General features: G+C 43.7%; 1 protein-coding gene across 2 annotated transcripts in view; it reads left to right on the forward strand.

Moving 5' to 3' along the window:
• CREB3L2 (cAMP responsive element binding protein 3 like 2) overlaps nucleotides 1-13,394 on the forward strand; it is a 135,703-nt gene extending 122,309 nt beyond the window's left edge. The window contains exons 9-12 of one of the 2 annotated variants that reach the window (XM_017504296.2): nucleotides 2,092-2,191; nucleotides 2,481-2,607; nucleotides 5,749-5,965; nucleotides 7,878-9,302. In XM_017504296.2, the coding sequence (XP_017359785.1) occupies nucleotides 2,092-2,191; nucleotides 2,481-2,607; nucleotides 5,749-5,965; nucleotides 7,878-7,953 (520 nt within the window). In that variant the 3' untranslated portion in view covers nucleotides 7,954-9,302. Of the gene's footprint in view, nucleotides 1-2,091; nucleotides 2,192-2,480; nucleotides 2,608-5,748; nucleotides 5,966-7,877 lie in introns of both variants that reach the window. The other variant, XM_037729859.1, reaches the window with a different exon arrangement.
• Nucleotides 13,395-15,448: the final 2,054 nt, after the last annotated feature.

Consider the following 15,448-nt stretch of genomic DNA (forward strand, 5'->3'; position numbering starts at 1 on the left):
GTTTGTTTGAGACGGAGTCTTGCACTGTCTCCTGGGCTGGAGTGCAATGGCGTGACCTCCGCCTCTCAGGTTCAAGCGATTCTCCTGCTTCTGCCTCCCAAGTGGCTGGGGAATTACTGGTGCCCACCCCCCACCCCCAGCTAATTTTTTGTATTTTTAGTAGAGACAGGGTTTCACTATGTTGGCCAGACCGGTCTCAAACTCCTGACCTCATGATCTGCCTGCCTCGGCCTCTCAAAGTGCTGGGATTACAGGTGTGAGCCACCGTACCTGGCCCGCAAAGGAGTTTTGAGTTCAGAAATCTACTCCATGTGCTGAGGGCTGCTCCAATTCACCCACTACTACTAGCCATTTAAACTCCTGAAAGCAAAACCATTCTTGTGGCCGTGTCCTTAATTTGCTTAAATTGGGAGAACTTGTTTCATTGGTACTAGCTGGGGGCGAAGTTGCAAGCCAAGGAAAAATCTGCTTGTCCTTCCAGCACCTGAACGCTATTCAGGGGGTACACTGTGATGAGAAGCAAGTAATCTGTGAAAGCCCAGAATGCTCTGTAAACAAATGATTTGGTGATGCTTTCCAGTGAACTTATGTAGCTCTCTAGCATTGTTACATCACAGCATGCATTTTCTGAAAATCCTTGAGACCCAAGAGAAAGCATCTGCTCATAAAATCTTTCCACTTTGCCATGTGCACTGGCTTTGGGGGTGGGGGATGGGGGTAAGGAGGAGCTTCAACTCTTTACCCACTCACATGAAGCTCATTCCGGGTGCTCTAACTCAGGAGGGTGTATTGTCAGATCTTTTTCCATGCCTTGCAGTGTTCAGAATTTGCAAAGAATTTTACCATCTGCTCTTTCTGTGTGCTGATGTCACACAGAGCAGTGTATAAGACTGTTCTTATCCCTCAAACTTTGCCTTTTAAGGAGAGGCACAGTTGTCCAATTTTAGGGATAAAGCAACTCCTTTTTTTTTTTTCTTTTTTTTGCTCTTGCTCTCTTGTGTTCTTCCTGGAGAAAGGCTAGAGTCGGTTTCAAAGGATGGTTTTGAAGATCCCTGGCTCTGGGCATGAGGGTCCAGTTGAGCAGGAATCTTTGTTCTTTCATATGTTGGCTTCGTTTCTGACTCTGGAGGTGCTGTGAGCCTTTAAACTATAGGCTTGAGCTGAAGGTGGCTGTTTGCCTGTCTGCCCTGAACAGAGCCGTTCTTGTTTTTCCTCTCCTTCTCTCTCTCTGTCTTCCATCCTGCCTCTGAATGCCTGTTGCTCCGTGTTGCCATTTCCAATCACGGCCCCCACCTCTGGCCACCCCTTCAACTGTCTCCGGTGGTCTTTTTCTTCTCTTTGTCTTTGTCCCTTTTTATGTTTTAATCCGTGTTTCTCATCTCTTGGTTAAATGAGTTCTTCTTTTAATCAGCATTTTCTGAGTCTGTGCAGGTTGCTATAATAAAATGTCATAAACGAGGTCGCCTAATTAATAAACAACAGAAATTGATTTCTGACAGTTCTGGAGGCTGGAAAGTCCAAGACAGTAGTGTTGGGAGATTCAGTATCGGGAGAGGGTCTGCTTTCTGGCTCCTAGGAAGCGCCTCCTTCCTGTGTCCTCTAGTCTTTTCAGCTACTTATAAGGGCACAAATCAATGAGTACTCCGTTGATGACTTAGTCATCTCCCAAAGGTGCTACATCCTAATACCATCACATAGGGGACTGGGTTTCAGCATAGGAATTTAGGGGAGACACAGACATTTAGACTTTTGCCACCATTTGATCAGAATGCTCCTTTTTCTTTGTTCTCAATCACTGACAAACAAGCCATAGCCTGTCAGAGGTAATGTGGAGGCTGTTACCTCTAACTCAGGGCCGTGCAGGGACAGGACCTTCGAGTGTGTGAAGGCGGATTCTGAGCCCCAGTGAGCTCTGTGTCAACAGTGCTAGAAGGTACTGATGTTGGTATCTTCCTCCAGAGGAAACTGTCCCTTGGGGCTCTGCTGAAATGCAGGCACAAAGGCACGGCGACCTTCCTGGGTCACAGGGGGACACCAAAAAGCATCTCCTCTCTGTCCGACTCCCCTCACGGCTGTTGTTGTCATTGGCAGGACTCTCCTTCAGCAACTCCAGAAGCTTCAGACTTTGGTGATGGGCAAGGTTTCTCGAACCTGCAAGTTAGCTGGCACGCAGACCGGCACCTGCCTCATGGTGAGCTTCCCGGCAGGGCAGCACAGTGACCAACGCTGGCCTGGCCCCTGTCTCCCACCTCCCTCCACTTGCCAAAGCCAAGTGCTGTGCAATTGGAGAAAGCATGTGGAGGAACTCCACTCTGAGGCTGTTCCTTTGTACGGCACTTCAGTGATGTGGATGTGACTCGTGAGTGCAGTCCACTGGCCTGAAGAGGAGAGTCTGTGTCCCTGGCTCTCCGAGGGTATAAGGTTATGCTGTCCAGAGCCTGGAGTCCGCAGCCCCTCATGTTCTCTCTCCCCACCCACAGGTTGTTGTGCTGTGCTTTGCCGTTGCATTCGGCAGCTTCTTTCAGGGCTACGGGCCCTATCCTTCTGCCACCAAGATGGCTCTGCCCAGCCAGCATTCCCTGCAGGAGCCCTACACAGCCTCCGTGGGTAAGACAGCATGCGGCGACTTGGGCAGGGTCTTGTTTTATTTCTCTAGAGCTGGGTTTCTCAGCCTTCCAAAAGGAATCTTCTGTGAAAGTCCAATGTTTAAAAAGTGGAGCTTTTCCCTTTGAAGAGGCAAGTAGGGATTCTCTTGGGGCCCCTCATCCACTGGGCTAAAGCATCACTGGGGATTCTCTAGAACTTGAAAGAGCACAGTTTCCAAACTGCTCTTCTAGACTGGGTTCCCTGATCAGTGCTGACATCCGATTTTTGAGTTCTGATAAGGGAGAGAGAAGTAGATGAGGGGAAGAGTATGTCACTTTCTGTGACATTTTAAGAGAGCCTCCGTGTTTCTGCCTCCACTGAGTGGAATTGTATGAGGCCATGGTAAGGGTTTATAAAGTGAAATTAAAGAATCCGCCTGCCTTAACAAAACCTTATGCCCCCAAATCAGAGATTTGGGCACTCAGGTGTCAAGAAGTATATGGTTTTCTCATCTAGAAATAAAGGGATGAAGAGTAAAGAATACACACACAAATTCACACATACAACAATAAGAGCGAGCATGGAGTTAGGCCGTAAAGTAGTCCCCCTTATCTGAGGTTTTGCATTCTTTATGTATTTATTTTTATTTTTTTGAGATGGAGTCTCGTTCTGTCGCCCTGGCTGGAGTGCAGTGGTGCAATCTTGGCTCACTGCAACCTCCAACTCCCAGGTTTAAACGATTCTCCTTTAGCCTCCCGAGTAGCTGGGATTACAGGCACTCACCACCATGGCCGGCTAATTTTTGTATTTTTAGTACTGGTGGGGTTTCATCATGTGGGACAAGGCTGGTCTCTAACTCCTAGCCTAGGTGATCTGCTTGCCTTGGGCTCCCAAAGTGCTGGGATTACAGATGTGAGCCACTCCGCCCTGCCAGGTTTTGCATTCTAAGCTTTCAGTTACCTGCAGCCAATGAACATACCTTCAGTTACCTTAAAATAGCTGAATGCACTACAATAAGAAATGCTACCTGCAGCCAATGAAAATACCTGAAGCTACCTTAAAATAGCTGAATACACTACAATAAGAAAATTACCTGCAGTCAGTAAAAATACCTGCAGTTATCTGAAAATAGCTGAGTACACCACACTAAGAAATTTTGAGAGAAGAGGACACATTCATGTAACTTTCGTTAGAAGATATGGTTATAATTGTTCTATTTTATTATTAGTTTTTGTTGTTAATTGCTTACTGGGCCTAATTTCTAAATCAAACTTTATCATAGGTACATATGTATAAGAAAAAGCATATAACCTATATGCTATATACCCATGTATAAACTCTGTATGCTTTTTCCTATACATATATACCCCTTATATACCATATATAACCATATATAATCATATATATGGTATATAAGAGGTGTATATATATATATGTATATATATCTTATATACCATATATACCCCTTATATACCATATATAATCATGATATATAAGGTATATGGTATATATATGGTATATAAGGTATATGGTATATAAGGGGTATATATGGTATATAAGGGGTACATATGGTACATATGATATATATACCCCTTATATACCCCTTAAATACCATATATAACCATATATAATCATATATATGGTATTTAAGGGGTATATATGTATAGGAAAAAGCATATAGAGTTTATATATGAGTATATAGCATATAGGTTATATGCTTTTTCTTATACATATGTATCTATGATAAAGTTTGATTTAGAAATGGTATATAAGGTATATATATATATACCCCTTATATACCATATATATGATTATATATATGATATATATATCATATACCATATATATGATTATATATGGCATATAAGGGGTATATATACTCCTTTTATACCATATGTATGATTATATATAACCTAAGGGATATATATACAGTATATATACCCCTTATATACCATATATAATCATATATATGGTTACATATATACCTTTATATATCATATATATGATTATATATATACCATATATATGATTATATATATATGATTATATATGTATGGTATATAAGGGTATATATGTGGTATATATAACCGTTAGGTTATATAGAACTCTTACGGTATTTAAAACCTGTACCATGTATATACCCTTATATACATTATATATAAGGTTATATATGGTATATAAGGGTATATATATATGATTATATATAGTATATAAGGGTATACATGGTATATATAACCCTTAGGTTTTATATATATATATATGGTTATGTATGGTATATATAACCCTATGGATGCCATATATACCATATATCATATATATATAACCCTTATATATATGGTATCCATACCATATATATAGGGTTCAGTTCTGTATTTGGTTTCAGCCATCTACTGGGGGTCTTGAAATATATACCCCATGGATAAAGGAGGACTACTGTATTGGATTTGGGATAGGGACAATTTTGCCATTTTGAAACGTCTGCGGTCTTCACCAGGCAGCTGTATCTCTGCCAGGTATGACAGAAGTGCCAGCATTCCAATTAAATAATTTCAGTGGTCTCTTGGGAATTTTTCCCCCCAAGGGACTCTCTCTCTAAATTTAATTGGAAGCATAGTTTCTATGTCACGGAAAATTGCAACAGAGCCATCTAGCTGTGTGACCGTCCTATAAAGCAAAGGAGGTTGTCTCTGTCCTTTGATTTATGGTGTTGGCTTTGTGTCTCCTCTCCAGTTTCTAAATGAAATGCCCTGTACCTCATCTCCCTGCAAGATCTACTCACTGGGGATGCTTCTTCTTTTAGCTGGGTCTGGACATCTCCAAGTATTCCACTCCCATTCTCCATAAGTCATTTTCCCTAGATGGTTATGGGTGGTAAGGAGGGGAGTTTTGTATTTTCAAAGCAGTGGGAGTAGTAGTTTGCCTTGTGTTTATTTGCTTTTCTGTTGTTCTTCCAGCACTGTGTAATTGGTATAATTTCTCAATACACAAACTCTAAAGCCCTGAAGTCTTTATAGAAAGCCAAATCCTATTGATACCCACAGTTCTGGGCAATAAGAGCACATGAATTGTCATCTGCCACCAGCCCTGAGCACCTGGAGTGAGGGGATGTGTTGGACCCCTGTGGTCTTTTGCTAACACCTTGTTATTCTGCTCTGTCCTCAGTGAGATCCAGGAACCTGCTGATCTATGAGGAACATTCTCCCCCAGAGGAGCCGTCCAGCCCTGGCTCGGCTGGCGAGCTGGGGGGCTGGGATAGAGGTTCCTCCCTGCTCAGGGTGTCAGGGCTGGAGTCCAGGCCGGATGTGGATCTTCCCCATTTCATTATCTCGAATGAGACCAGCCTGGAGAAGTCAGTGCTCTTGGAGCTGCAGCAGCACCTGTGAGTCAGAGAAACACGGATCCAACTCCTCCAGTGCCTGATGGCGGATTATGAGTCAACAACCTGGAATGTGAGGCTGAGACTCTCCATAGGCCTGGTTCAGTCCCTCAGCGCTCTCAGAACCTATCTCCAGGATCTAGGGCTGCAGAGACTCTGTTGCTGGCCAACATCTGCCCTGGACAGAGATGGGGAAACAGCCCAGCCCGAGCTCCCCTATGTCTACTGCCTCAGTGGGGAGCTGGCGTGGTGGCCCCAAGAAGTGGGAAAGGGCTTGAATCCCTTCCCCTTACTGTCTGCATCCTCCCTTCCAACCCACACGAGTGAATGCAGAGCCCAGGTTACCACAATGTATTTGCTGTGTAAATGCAGCTTTAAGACATGTTTTGTAGCTTCAGTGAGGGAGTAGATCTATATTATGCTACATGTCAATATATGTTTATGATTTATATATAAATACACATGTGTTCATTAAAACTATAGATTTTATAGTTTTATACTTACAGATGTATGTTGAGGGGCACTATTTCAGAGGCACTGGGCGTGCATTTCCATATTGAAAACAGCCTCTATTTAGCTCCAATTCTCCATGAGTTGTTTCTCTTAGATAGTTTCTGGGAAAAATCCTTTTATAAACATAAAGGCTTATGTGACTACAATGTATTGTCGTTGTGGTGGGGAAGGTCCCTGGGCCTGCACGCACACTCCTGGTTACCTGTGGTCTGGTTGATGATTTAACTGAACTCTGCTCCCGTAGCTCCCAGAAGTGAGGCTGTTCCAATGTAAATGGGAAAGATTTTGTTTCAGATTCTTCAGCTTTCATCCCCTAATCCTGCAGGGGAACATTCAGAATGATGTACTTTTATGTGTGCACATTATACATACATATTTAACATTTACTAGCACTTACTATTTTAAGCATTTTACAGATGTAAGGCAGGCTGAGTATCCTTTTTCTGAAATGCTTGGGACCAGAAGTGTTATAGATTTCAGATTTTGGAATATTCGCATTATCCATAACAGTTAAGCATCCCTAATCCAAAAATCCAAAACGCTTCGGTGAGCATTTTCTTTGAGTGTCATGTCAGTGCTCAAACATTTCTAGATTTCGGAGCATTTTAGATTTTAGATTTTTGAAACTGAAACAGTATCATACCAACAGTATCATACAAACAGTATCGTATAAACAGTATCATACAAACAGTATCACACAAATCCTTTTACCTACCCCAGGTGGTAAGACATCATTATTATTCCCATTATAGAGAAACTTCCCAATGTAGCCACCGCTGGGATCTATGGAAGACCCAGCTGCCTGCTTACATGGCTCTAGACACAATTTCTCTCCTCAGCTAAGCTGTTCAAGGCCCCCTTCAAATCCCATTTGTTCTGTGATGTCTCCTAGATAACAAAGCCTCCTGGGCCTCCTCTGAATGCTTACAGATTTTCTAGGTTGTTACACAGTTTAATAATGTATTTATTTTCTGTTATAGATTTATGTCAAATTAGCTCATTAAAAGTCTTTATCTGGATTATTAACTCTTCTAGACCACAGATCAGCTCTTACCATTTTATTTTCTCCTTCCCTGAGTTTAGCATAGGGCTGAACATCCTTAGTAAGTACGGTAACTGAATGCATCTCCTAACAGATCAATATCAAGCCACCATGCTTATCCTCAGTAGGGTTGGGATGCCTTGGGTGGGGATAAAGGTAAGAATGTGGACCAGTGGAGAGGCTGGTTGCGGGGGACTTTGGAAATGGAGAATTGCTACTAGGAGAGAAATGGACAAGAAACATGCCCAGTTCATCTCACCAAGTTGCAATCCCTGAATGATTGTGTCACACTACAAAGCATGAGAATTGTAGCTAACAGCTGGTGACTAATACTTCTTTTTCCTTTCAATGCCTTCACAGGGTCGGCGCCAAACTGGAGGGGAATGAAACACTAAAAGTTGTAGAACTCGACAGAAGAGTGAACACCACTTTCTAAAGAGGCTGCCTGCACCCCCTCCCTTTCCCATAACTCTCCTTTTACATCCCCAAACCACCTTTGTCATCAGCTTTTCCTCTTTGCCACCGGATCTTCATGAAGACATGGGCAAGCATTAGTGGCTTCAGATGGGAGGCCAGCCTGGGACTTCCCCTGCAGTGAGAGAGCATCTTCCCCTGGTCCACGTCCCTCCCGTGCAGAAGGGAGTCTGCCTCCCTCCCTTCCTTTCTCCTACTGCCATAGGAAATTATTTTAGGGGTTGGAGGTGAGACAAACAGGCTTGTTTCCACCAATAATGCCAAAAAGATACTGCCTAATGTGCACCTGTGAGATGTGACGACCCCCCCCCCACCCCTTTGGAGAAGAGATAGCTCTTGTTCAGTTGAGACCCCAGACTCTAGCCACACAAATGCCATGATGCCTGTTGGTATTTGGCAAAGCTCTGACCCGTGTCCTCCCTTGCTCACACTGGGCTCTCTGGTGTGAACACCCCCGACGGCAGCCCTCCACCCCCTCTGCCCCCAGGAGCCCTCATGGATCGTCTCCTGCACCAGCACAGGCAGGCGAGGGCTCCCCTTCATGTTCTCAGGCCGCAAGTGCAATGCCTGAGGGGATCAGGCTTTTCCACTCCAGGCGAACCTGCCCCATCTTGTCGCTTTTAGGACCTCCCACAACCTGGTTCCCCACACATCCATAGTTCTGCCTCCCCGGCTTCTCCTCCCCACTTGTAAATAGTATTTATTAGCTCGTCCAGGCTTCCTGCTAGCAACCACACTGAAGAGATGGATGCCTCCTTTCTAGCCAGCAGAGTTTTCTGCTCTTTAGAGCTAGGAGGGCACCTTAGGCTCTGGGATATCCTATCTTTCCAGACAATGTTTGATTTCCTTTCCTTTTTTTTTTTTTTAAACTGGACTAATTACCATTGAAAAAGAAATTCCCTTGAGCATGTATGTGTCTGCCTCTAGGATGAGGTCAGAGCAAGAGATGGCACAGAATGCCTCGCTCAGGCCTGGGGCTCTGTGGCCACAAGCTTTTTCTAGCCTGTTTTTGTGACAGAGAACGGAAGCCCTGTCCCTGACAACAGGGGTTTCAGACAAGCTTGCTGGCTTGTTTTTCCAGACCTGCCTGGCCCCTCCTTCCTCCACACTTCCGCTTTGTCCTCCTTGTCCCCTGCCTCAGCAAAGCAGGGTGGGGTAGGTGACATTTGTGTATCCACACTCTTAACTTTTATAGTCAGGTCTGGCTACTTTGCAGCTCGCCCAAAGAGATACAACCTAACCCCCAACCTACTTTTAGTTATTTTTTTTTTTTTATGATTAAAAGTAACTTTTGTAGTTTAAAAAAATCTTTCCTTTTTCATACAAATAAGAAATGGAAATTGCCTTTTTATTGTGTAACGTAGAAGACAGACCCTCAAGTGTTTTTTCCTAGCTTGTGAAAGATTTTGTTTAGGAAATATGCATGGAGTTTGTATTTTACTTTTAGGAGCAGCTGAAATGCCTTTGGTTTTGCCTTCTCGCTCTCGCGCTCTCGCGCTCTCTCTCTCTCTCTCTCTGTCTCTCGCCCCATCCCCTCCCCCGCCATGGCATCTGCATTGTTACTGGAGCCTGTACTTAGAGGGATTAAGGCCACACCCCGGCTTCCAGCCCATATCAGGTACAGGATTTGGTGTTATTAACATTTGTCATCATACCTCATAATCGGGTCCCTGCTTTGTCTGTCTAGGCCCATTTGGGGCTCCCTGTGAGTGATCCCCCTCTCTCTGTGCTGGAGAGGGTTCCAGCCTGGGAAGTGGCCAAGTTCATCTTCTCACTGAGTGGAAGCTGAATTGCCCTGTGGTCTGGGTGGTTCTTGTTGTCCCTCACATTAGCCAGGGCGGAGACTGTCTGGGCTGTGCAGGAGGAGGGCTGCTGGCAGGTTCTGCCTCTGCTGCTCTCTGCTCCACTGTCTGCAGTCCAGATCCTATTGGGCCTGGCTGGTGTCTGGTAACCATGGGCCTGCACTGACCCATCCCCCTCTTTTAAACTGTCAGGTCTTTATGAAGCACAGGCAGCCTGTAGGGCCCAAAGAAGGCAAAAAGATAAAATTGACTCAAGTAGCATTTGGGCAATGAGGAAGGAAGGGTTTCAAATTTAAGGGCAGAAGTGAGAGAGAGAATGAGCCAGCCCATGTCCCTGCTGCAACTGAACCAGATTGGGTTTTCAAGGCTCCCAGATACAGTCAGAGTAGAAAACAGAGGAGGGAGAAGATAAAGGAAACGTTCTAGCCCCTGTCCTTAGTGCTTTGAGGATTTTCTTCTCTCCCTTACCTACCCTTATTTGACATCACTCTCTCTAGACCTCCAAACAGCAGGGCTCTTTCTCTGGGAAGCTATCCTTCCAGAGTAGAATCTGTGTAGAGACATGGGACATCAGCCAGAGAGCTCAGATGGCCCTTTTAAGGGGGTTCCAAGAACCAACATCACTGCTCTTTTAGATGAACCTCTGTCCTCCTCCCCTTGCTTGAGTGAGTTAAAGGAACTAACAGTTGTCCCTTTAGGAGGACAAAATGGGGTCAAGAGGGCACAGAAGAATTGTATAGCCCCAGACTGGTTCCAAATAATTAATGGATGTACATTTTTTGTTGAGGGATTAAGACCAGACTATCAGTGGATTTGTTTTCCCTACCAAGTGGTCCCTTAGACTAGTCATTAACTTACGGTTAGCTCTGAAGATTTCAAATAGTGACAGACACTGGCTCCTGAATGTAACTTTTGAGAAATACGAGTCTGTTAAAGGGGCCATAAGCCATAAAGAGTAAATCTGTTAATTAAAATTTTCATCATGTAAACAGGTTTCCCATTTCCCTTTCTTAGATTGCACTAGTGACGGAAATGTCTTGCAGAGATTCCGAGAACCAGTTTTTCACTGGATAAGACCTGAGTTATCCAGACCCCCTAGCGTGGTTCTTTTCACAGCTCTCGACTTCGCACTTAAAAAGGGATATTGTAAATGAAAGGCTGCAGTGCCAGTTTTAAGAAAGAATTTCTGTGAAGTGTGAGGACTCTGGAGTCTAGCTCGCATAAAGAGAGTGTTATATAAAAATCTGACAGCCGAACTAGGTTGCTCTTTTTTGGCAGGGAGTGGGGATGAGATTTGACACCAATATGGGCAAGATTAGATAACCTTTTGGTTAATATAAATGATTTTGATTTGGAGACCTAATTTGTAGATTGTGAAAGCAGCTTTTAGTTCAGCTTATTCACAAACCCCCTATAATGACCATGCTTTTTTTTTTTTAAGTTCTGAACTCTCTCAGTTCAGCATGTGAATCTTATGTGCCCATAAAGTAGGGATGTTGAATTGGCTCTTCTTTGTTGTGGCAGTGAGTCAATGTCCAGCATTTTTTTTAATAGGTGTCTTATTAAAATTGTTTTCCAGCATTTTATGGCCCCTCCCTCTCATGTTTTCAGACCCAGCAAAAGCATAGAGACAGAATCCAGAGGCCTCCTCCGGCCAGCTCTTCTGCACACATGTCATATGAGGTGTGAATCTGAGCACACTCCAGAAATGGAGACATTCCACCCCCAGTTGAATCATGGCCCATTCGTGCTGACCTGGCCAACACGGGGAGGGCAGAGATGGAAGAGAAGGCCTTCATCCTCTCCTTCGTCGGCCCCAAGTCACTACAGTTGGTTCTGTTGAAGCCAGTGTTTAAGAAACCTAGGTTAAAGACACCAGCACTTCGGCTTGCTGGGCTGGCTGGACCTGTGAAGCCATGGGGGTCATTTTATTTGACCATCTTCAGCTGAGGCTGTCTGTAAACATGATAGAACAGGCCCCGCTGGCAGGGCAGTTTTAGGAGAAAGTAGGTGGTGGTGATGTGGGGACTGTGAAGGATCCAGAGACAAGTCTTAGATGTTTCATTCATTCACTCACTCATTCATTCAGTTACGTCTCAGACTTTTCAGTTTCATAAGGAAGAGTGTTGCCTGAGGCCCAAGGGAATATTGGGGAATAGAAGGAATTGAGGAAATATTAACAGTAGTTATTCAAAAGACTCAAATGCTTATGCCCCCCTCTCTCCCTCCTTCTCTCTCTGACACACACACACACACACTCCTCTCTTATCTTAGATGCTCATTTGTGCTTTAAATGTGCCTTATATATGAATCCAGGATGACTGAGTAATCCCTCGTCCCTGGGAGATTTTGTATATATTCTTTTATTATTAGATTGAGGTGGGGGTGGGGGAAAGAATTTATTCCAAAGGCTCAAAAGTGGTTTCCTAAAAGTGAGCCACTGTCAGATTTGCACATCAGGAGAAAAGAAATAGGGTTATGTCCATTAGGAAAATCCCATTTTGCAGGAGTGCAATCACATCCAAAAAAGCAACCAACCAGGATTAAAGGTATTATAAATCCTCCCAGCGGAACATTTCTCAGGGCAAGGGAACGTGGCCCATTTGAAGATTAATGTTCCATGCCTTTGTGGTCGAAGGGTCAGCACTTAACACAGGAAAAAACTAGGTATTGTTTTGTTATTTGGACAACATAAAATTCAGGAATGTTTTATTTAGTCTTGTTTCTAGAAGGAAGGGAAATAATATGTCTTGAGCATTTACTAAGATGTTGGGAGCTGTGCTAAGAAAGTTTGAAGTCTTTCAGTTTTGTAGATATAGCAAACAAGAATGATTCTTGACCATGGGATGAATAAAGAACTAAGTAATATGGGACATGCAACAATTTCTGGACTTGCTGAGCCGATCCCTTCCTGTGGGCACACTGTAAACTTTTAAGTTTTCTGGGCAGGAATTACAGCACCTGCCCCCTGCAGTGGCCCTGCTGTGCAGTGTTCACTGTTTCACTTCATGCTGGAGCAGTCCCCCAGGTGTCCATCTCCTATCTTTTTGTTCCAATCTTCTTTGAGTTCCAGCTTGCGGGCTTTCCATCTGGGGAAAGGAAAACCAGGGGTTTTAGCTCTGTTCTCTGCTCTCATCCTTTGTTCACCAGCTGAGTGAGAACACGAACTTTTTGCACCATGTACCCATGGCTTACACTACTTAAAAAATCACCTTTTCAGATAAAACACTTTATGAGTTCATGGAGAACGCCAGTACTCTTTGACAAAGCTGTGAGTGACCCTTTTTAAACAACGCTGAGCAGACCCTGGGCTATAATCAACGGTGAGCTTTAATGTCTATGCTGACAGGCTTTGCTCTCTTTTGTAACATGTTACGTAGACCAGCAGTGTTTAAATCTAAATATGTTGTGAGTCTGTTTTCTGTCCTATCGCGTTTTTTAAAATGACTTTATTCTTTATCACAGCTAAGTAAATACCAAAAAAAATATATATATATATGCTTTGTAGGACACTTGTACTTAGTTTGAGGAAAAAAAATCGAAATTGTTATGCTTTTGTATTTCCATTTCTTTCAAATAAATATTTTTTCTTAAATAGTAAGATGTTGCCCAGTCTTTACAATCTTGGTAATCCGTTTTGAAAAGCATATTGTTTTTTTTTACAAGCATGGGTATGTGTGTTATGTGCTGAACCATTCTTTCCTGGATATCTAGTTGGCCTGAAGGAAGAGCCTCAAACCAGAAATCGGTGTGTTATATAGTACTGAATCCAAACCTTAGCTGGAGGAATATTGAGAACGTAATTGTTTTTTCAGGCAGCCACAGGAAGAAACACAGTATCCTCTAGAGACTTAGGCAGCCTGACTGCTATTTTCGTGTCTCCTCTCACTATTCCCTAACTAGATTTCAACTGTCTATGGATTTGATTTTGCTTTCCCCATCTCTGGTTGCTTCAGAAAGATCCTTTGGACTTGAGCCAGAAAGGAATGATCCTGCTTCCTATGAACAGTTGCAGATGATGTCTAATGCTCCAGAAATTCTGATGAAATGGTTGAGAAAGGTCAATGCATTCAAGCGGAGTAATCTTCATTCCATTACAATGTCTGGATCCAAAGGTAGCTTTCTTCACTCGGAGAATGGGGGCTTGGTTTAGTCTCAGAAAGACTGCCTTGGGATGTTAGAGACTAAGGCAGGGACTGTGCTTACCTGGAAAAACAAAAGAAAACAAAACATGGGTTTTGTTTGTTTTGCGTTTTTTTCCTTAGCAGCGTGCCTAACCCTGCTCTGCTCTGGCCTTGAAGGTGCATGAATCTGCTGTATCTTGTTCTCCGCAGAGCACCTTGACATTCTGTTTCTACACAAGGGAGCCTTTCCCTGCAGAGGCTTTGATGATTATGCCCCACTCTTTCTTTTGTGGGGAACCTATTTCTGAAGCCCCCTCCTTCCCCTGGAGTATGCTGATATCTTTTCAGTGGTGTGTGGTGAGGGCAAATACTCAATGATTTGAGAATATTCTGTATTAATCATGCCTTTCCATTGACTAAATTTCTAATGCTTCGACATCTAGGGCCTTGCTGACCCTGGAGAGACCACCGCTGCCAGGGCTCACCCGTTCCTACCTTAGGAGTCTGCCTTTCATACACAAACCAACCAACCTGGAGCCCATAGCCCAGCCACCTCTTTTGTGGCCTCTTGTACTCTGGGCCACTCTCCTTCTGCCCTAGGTTCCCTAAGACCAGGTACCAGACAACTAAAGACAGTCTCTAGCCCCACAGCCTACTGAGATTATTCAAACTAGCCAATCTGAAACCTGTGTACCCTGCCTTGCCTGTTTTTTCCTGCGTAAACCACAATAAAAGCCCTTGCTCACATTTTCCCTCTGTTCCTCCTGCTTCTTGACCCACCCTGGTGCTTCCGCATGCGGCTTTGGGTGACATGCCCTCCCCTCTTGGGAACTATGAGTAACAAGCTGTCTTCTCTTTTCAATGGCCTCACCATCCCTGAATAATCATACCATAAAAATCTGCTGGCCTCACCACCCCTGAATAATCAAACCATAAAACCTACATTTTAGAATAAATATCAAATGAGAGACCGATCCCAGACTCATGGGCATCTGGGGTTTTACAGCTGGGCCTGCTGTGATTTAGTTTGAGGGAATACGGATCTATTATCTCTTTGCACACTAGTTGTCACTTTTGTTCTGGAGAGGAAAAGTGAGACCTATAGGGAGTAGTGTGGCCTTGTTCATGGGAAGAGAAAGCAGTGTCAAAAACCCTGGTCCTGTGCTCAGGTTCCAAGTTAAGTCATACTTGGTAACTCTAATGAGAGTCATAGAGGCAAGGAAATAGATATAGTTGGGGGAAAAAACGTGGTACTCAGAAGATAGAGGTGTATGGGTTCTTGCACTAGTTATACCATTAACTTGCTGGCCTGGAAAAGGAGACACTATTGAGTGCCTACCATGTATCAGGAAGTTTTCATGAATTATCTCAAAATCCTGGGTTCAAGTGATCTTACCACCTCGGCCTGCTGAAGTACTGGGATTATAGGCGTTAGCCATTGCACAAGGCTGATATGAATTATCTATGATCTTATTTAATTCCTCCAAAATATTTGGGGGGGATGCATATGCCCCCTTTTACAGTTGAGGAA

This window comes from Cebus imitator, unplaced genomic scaffold (genome assembly GCF_001604975.1).
Source record: "Cebus imitator isolate Cc_AM_T3 unplaced genomic scaffold, Cebus_imitator-1.0 Scaffold319, whole genome shotgun sequence".
Lineage (NCBI taxonomy): Eukaryota > Metazoa > Chordata > Mammalia > Primates > Cebidae > Cebus > Cebus imitator.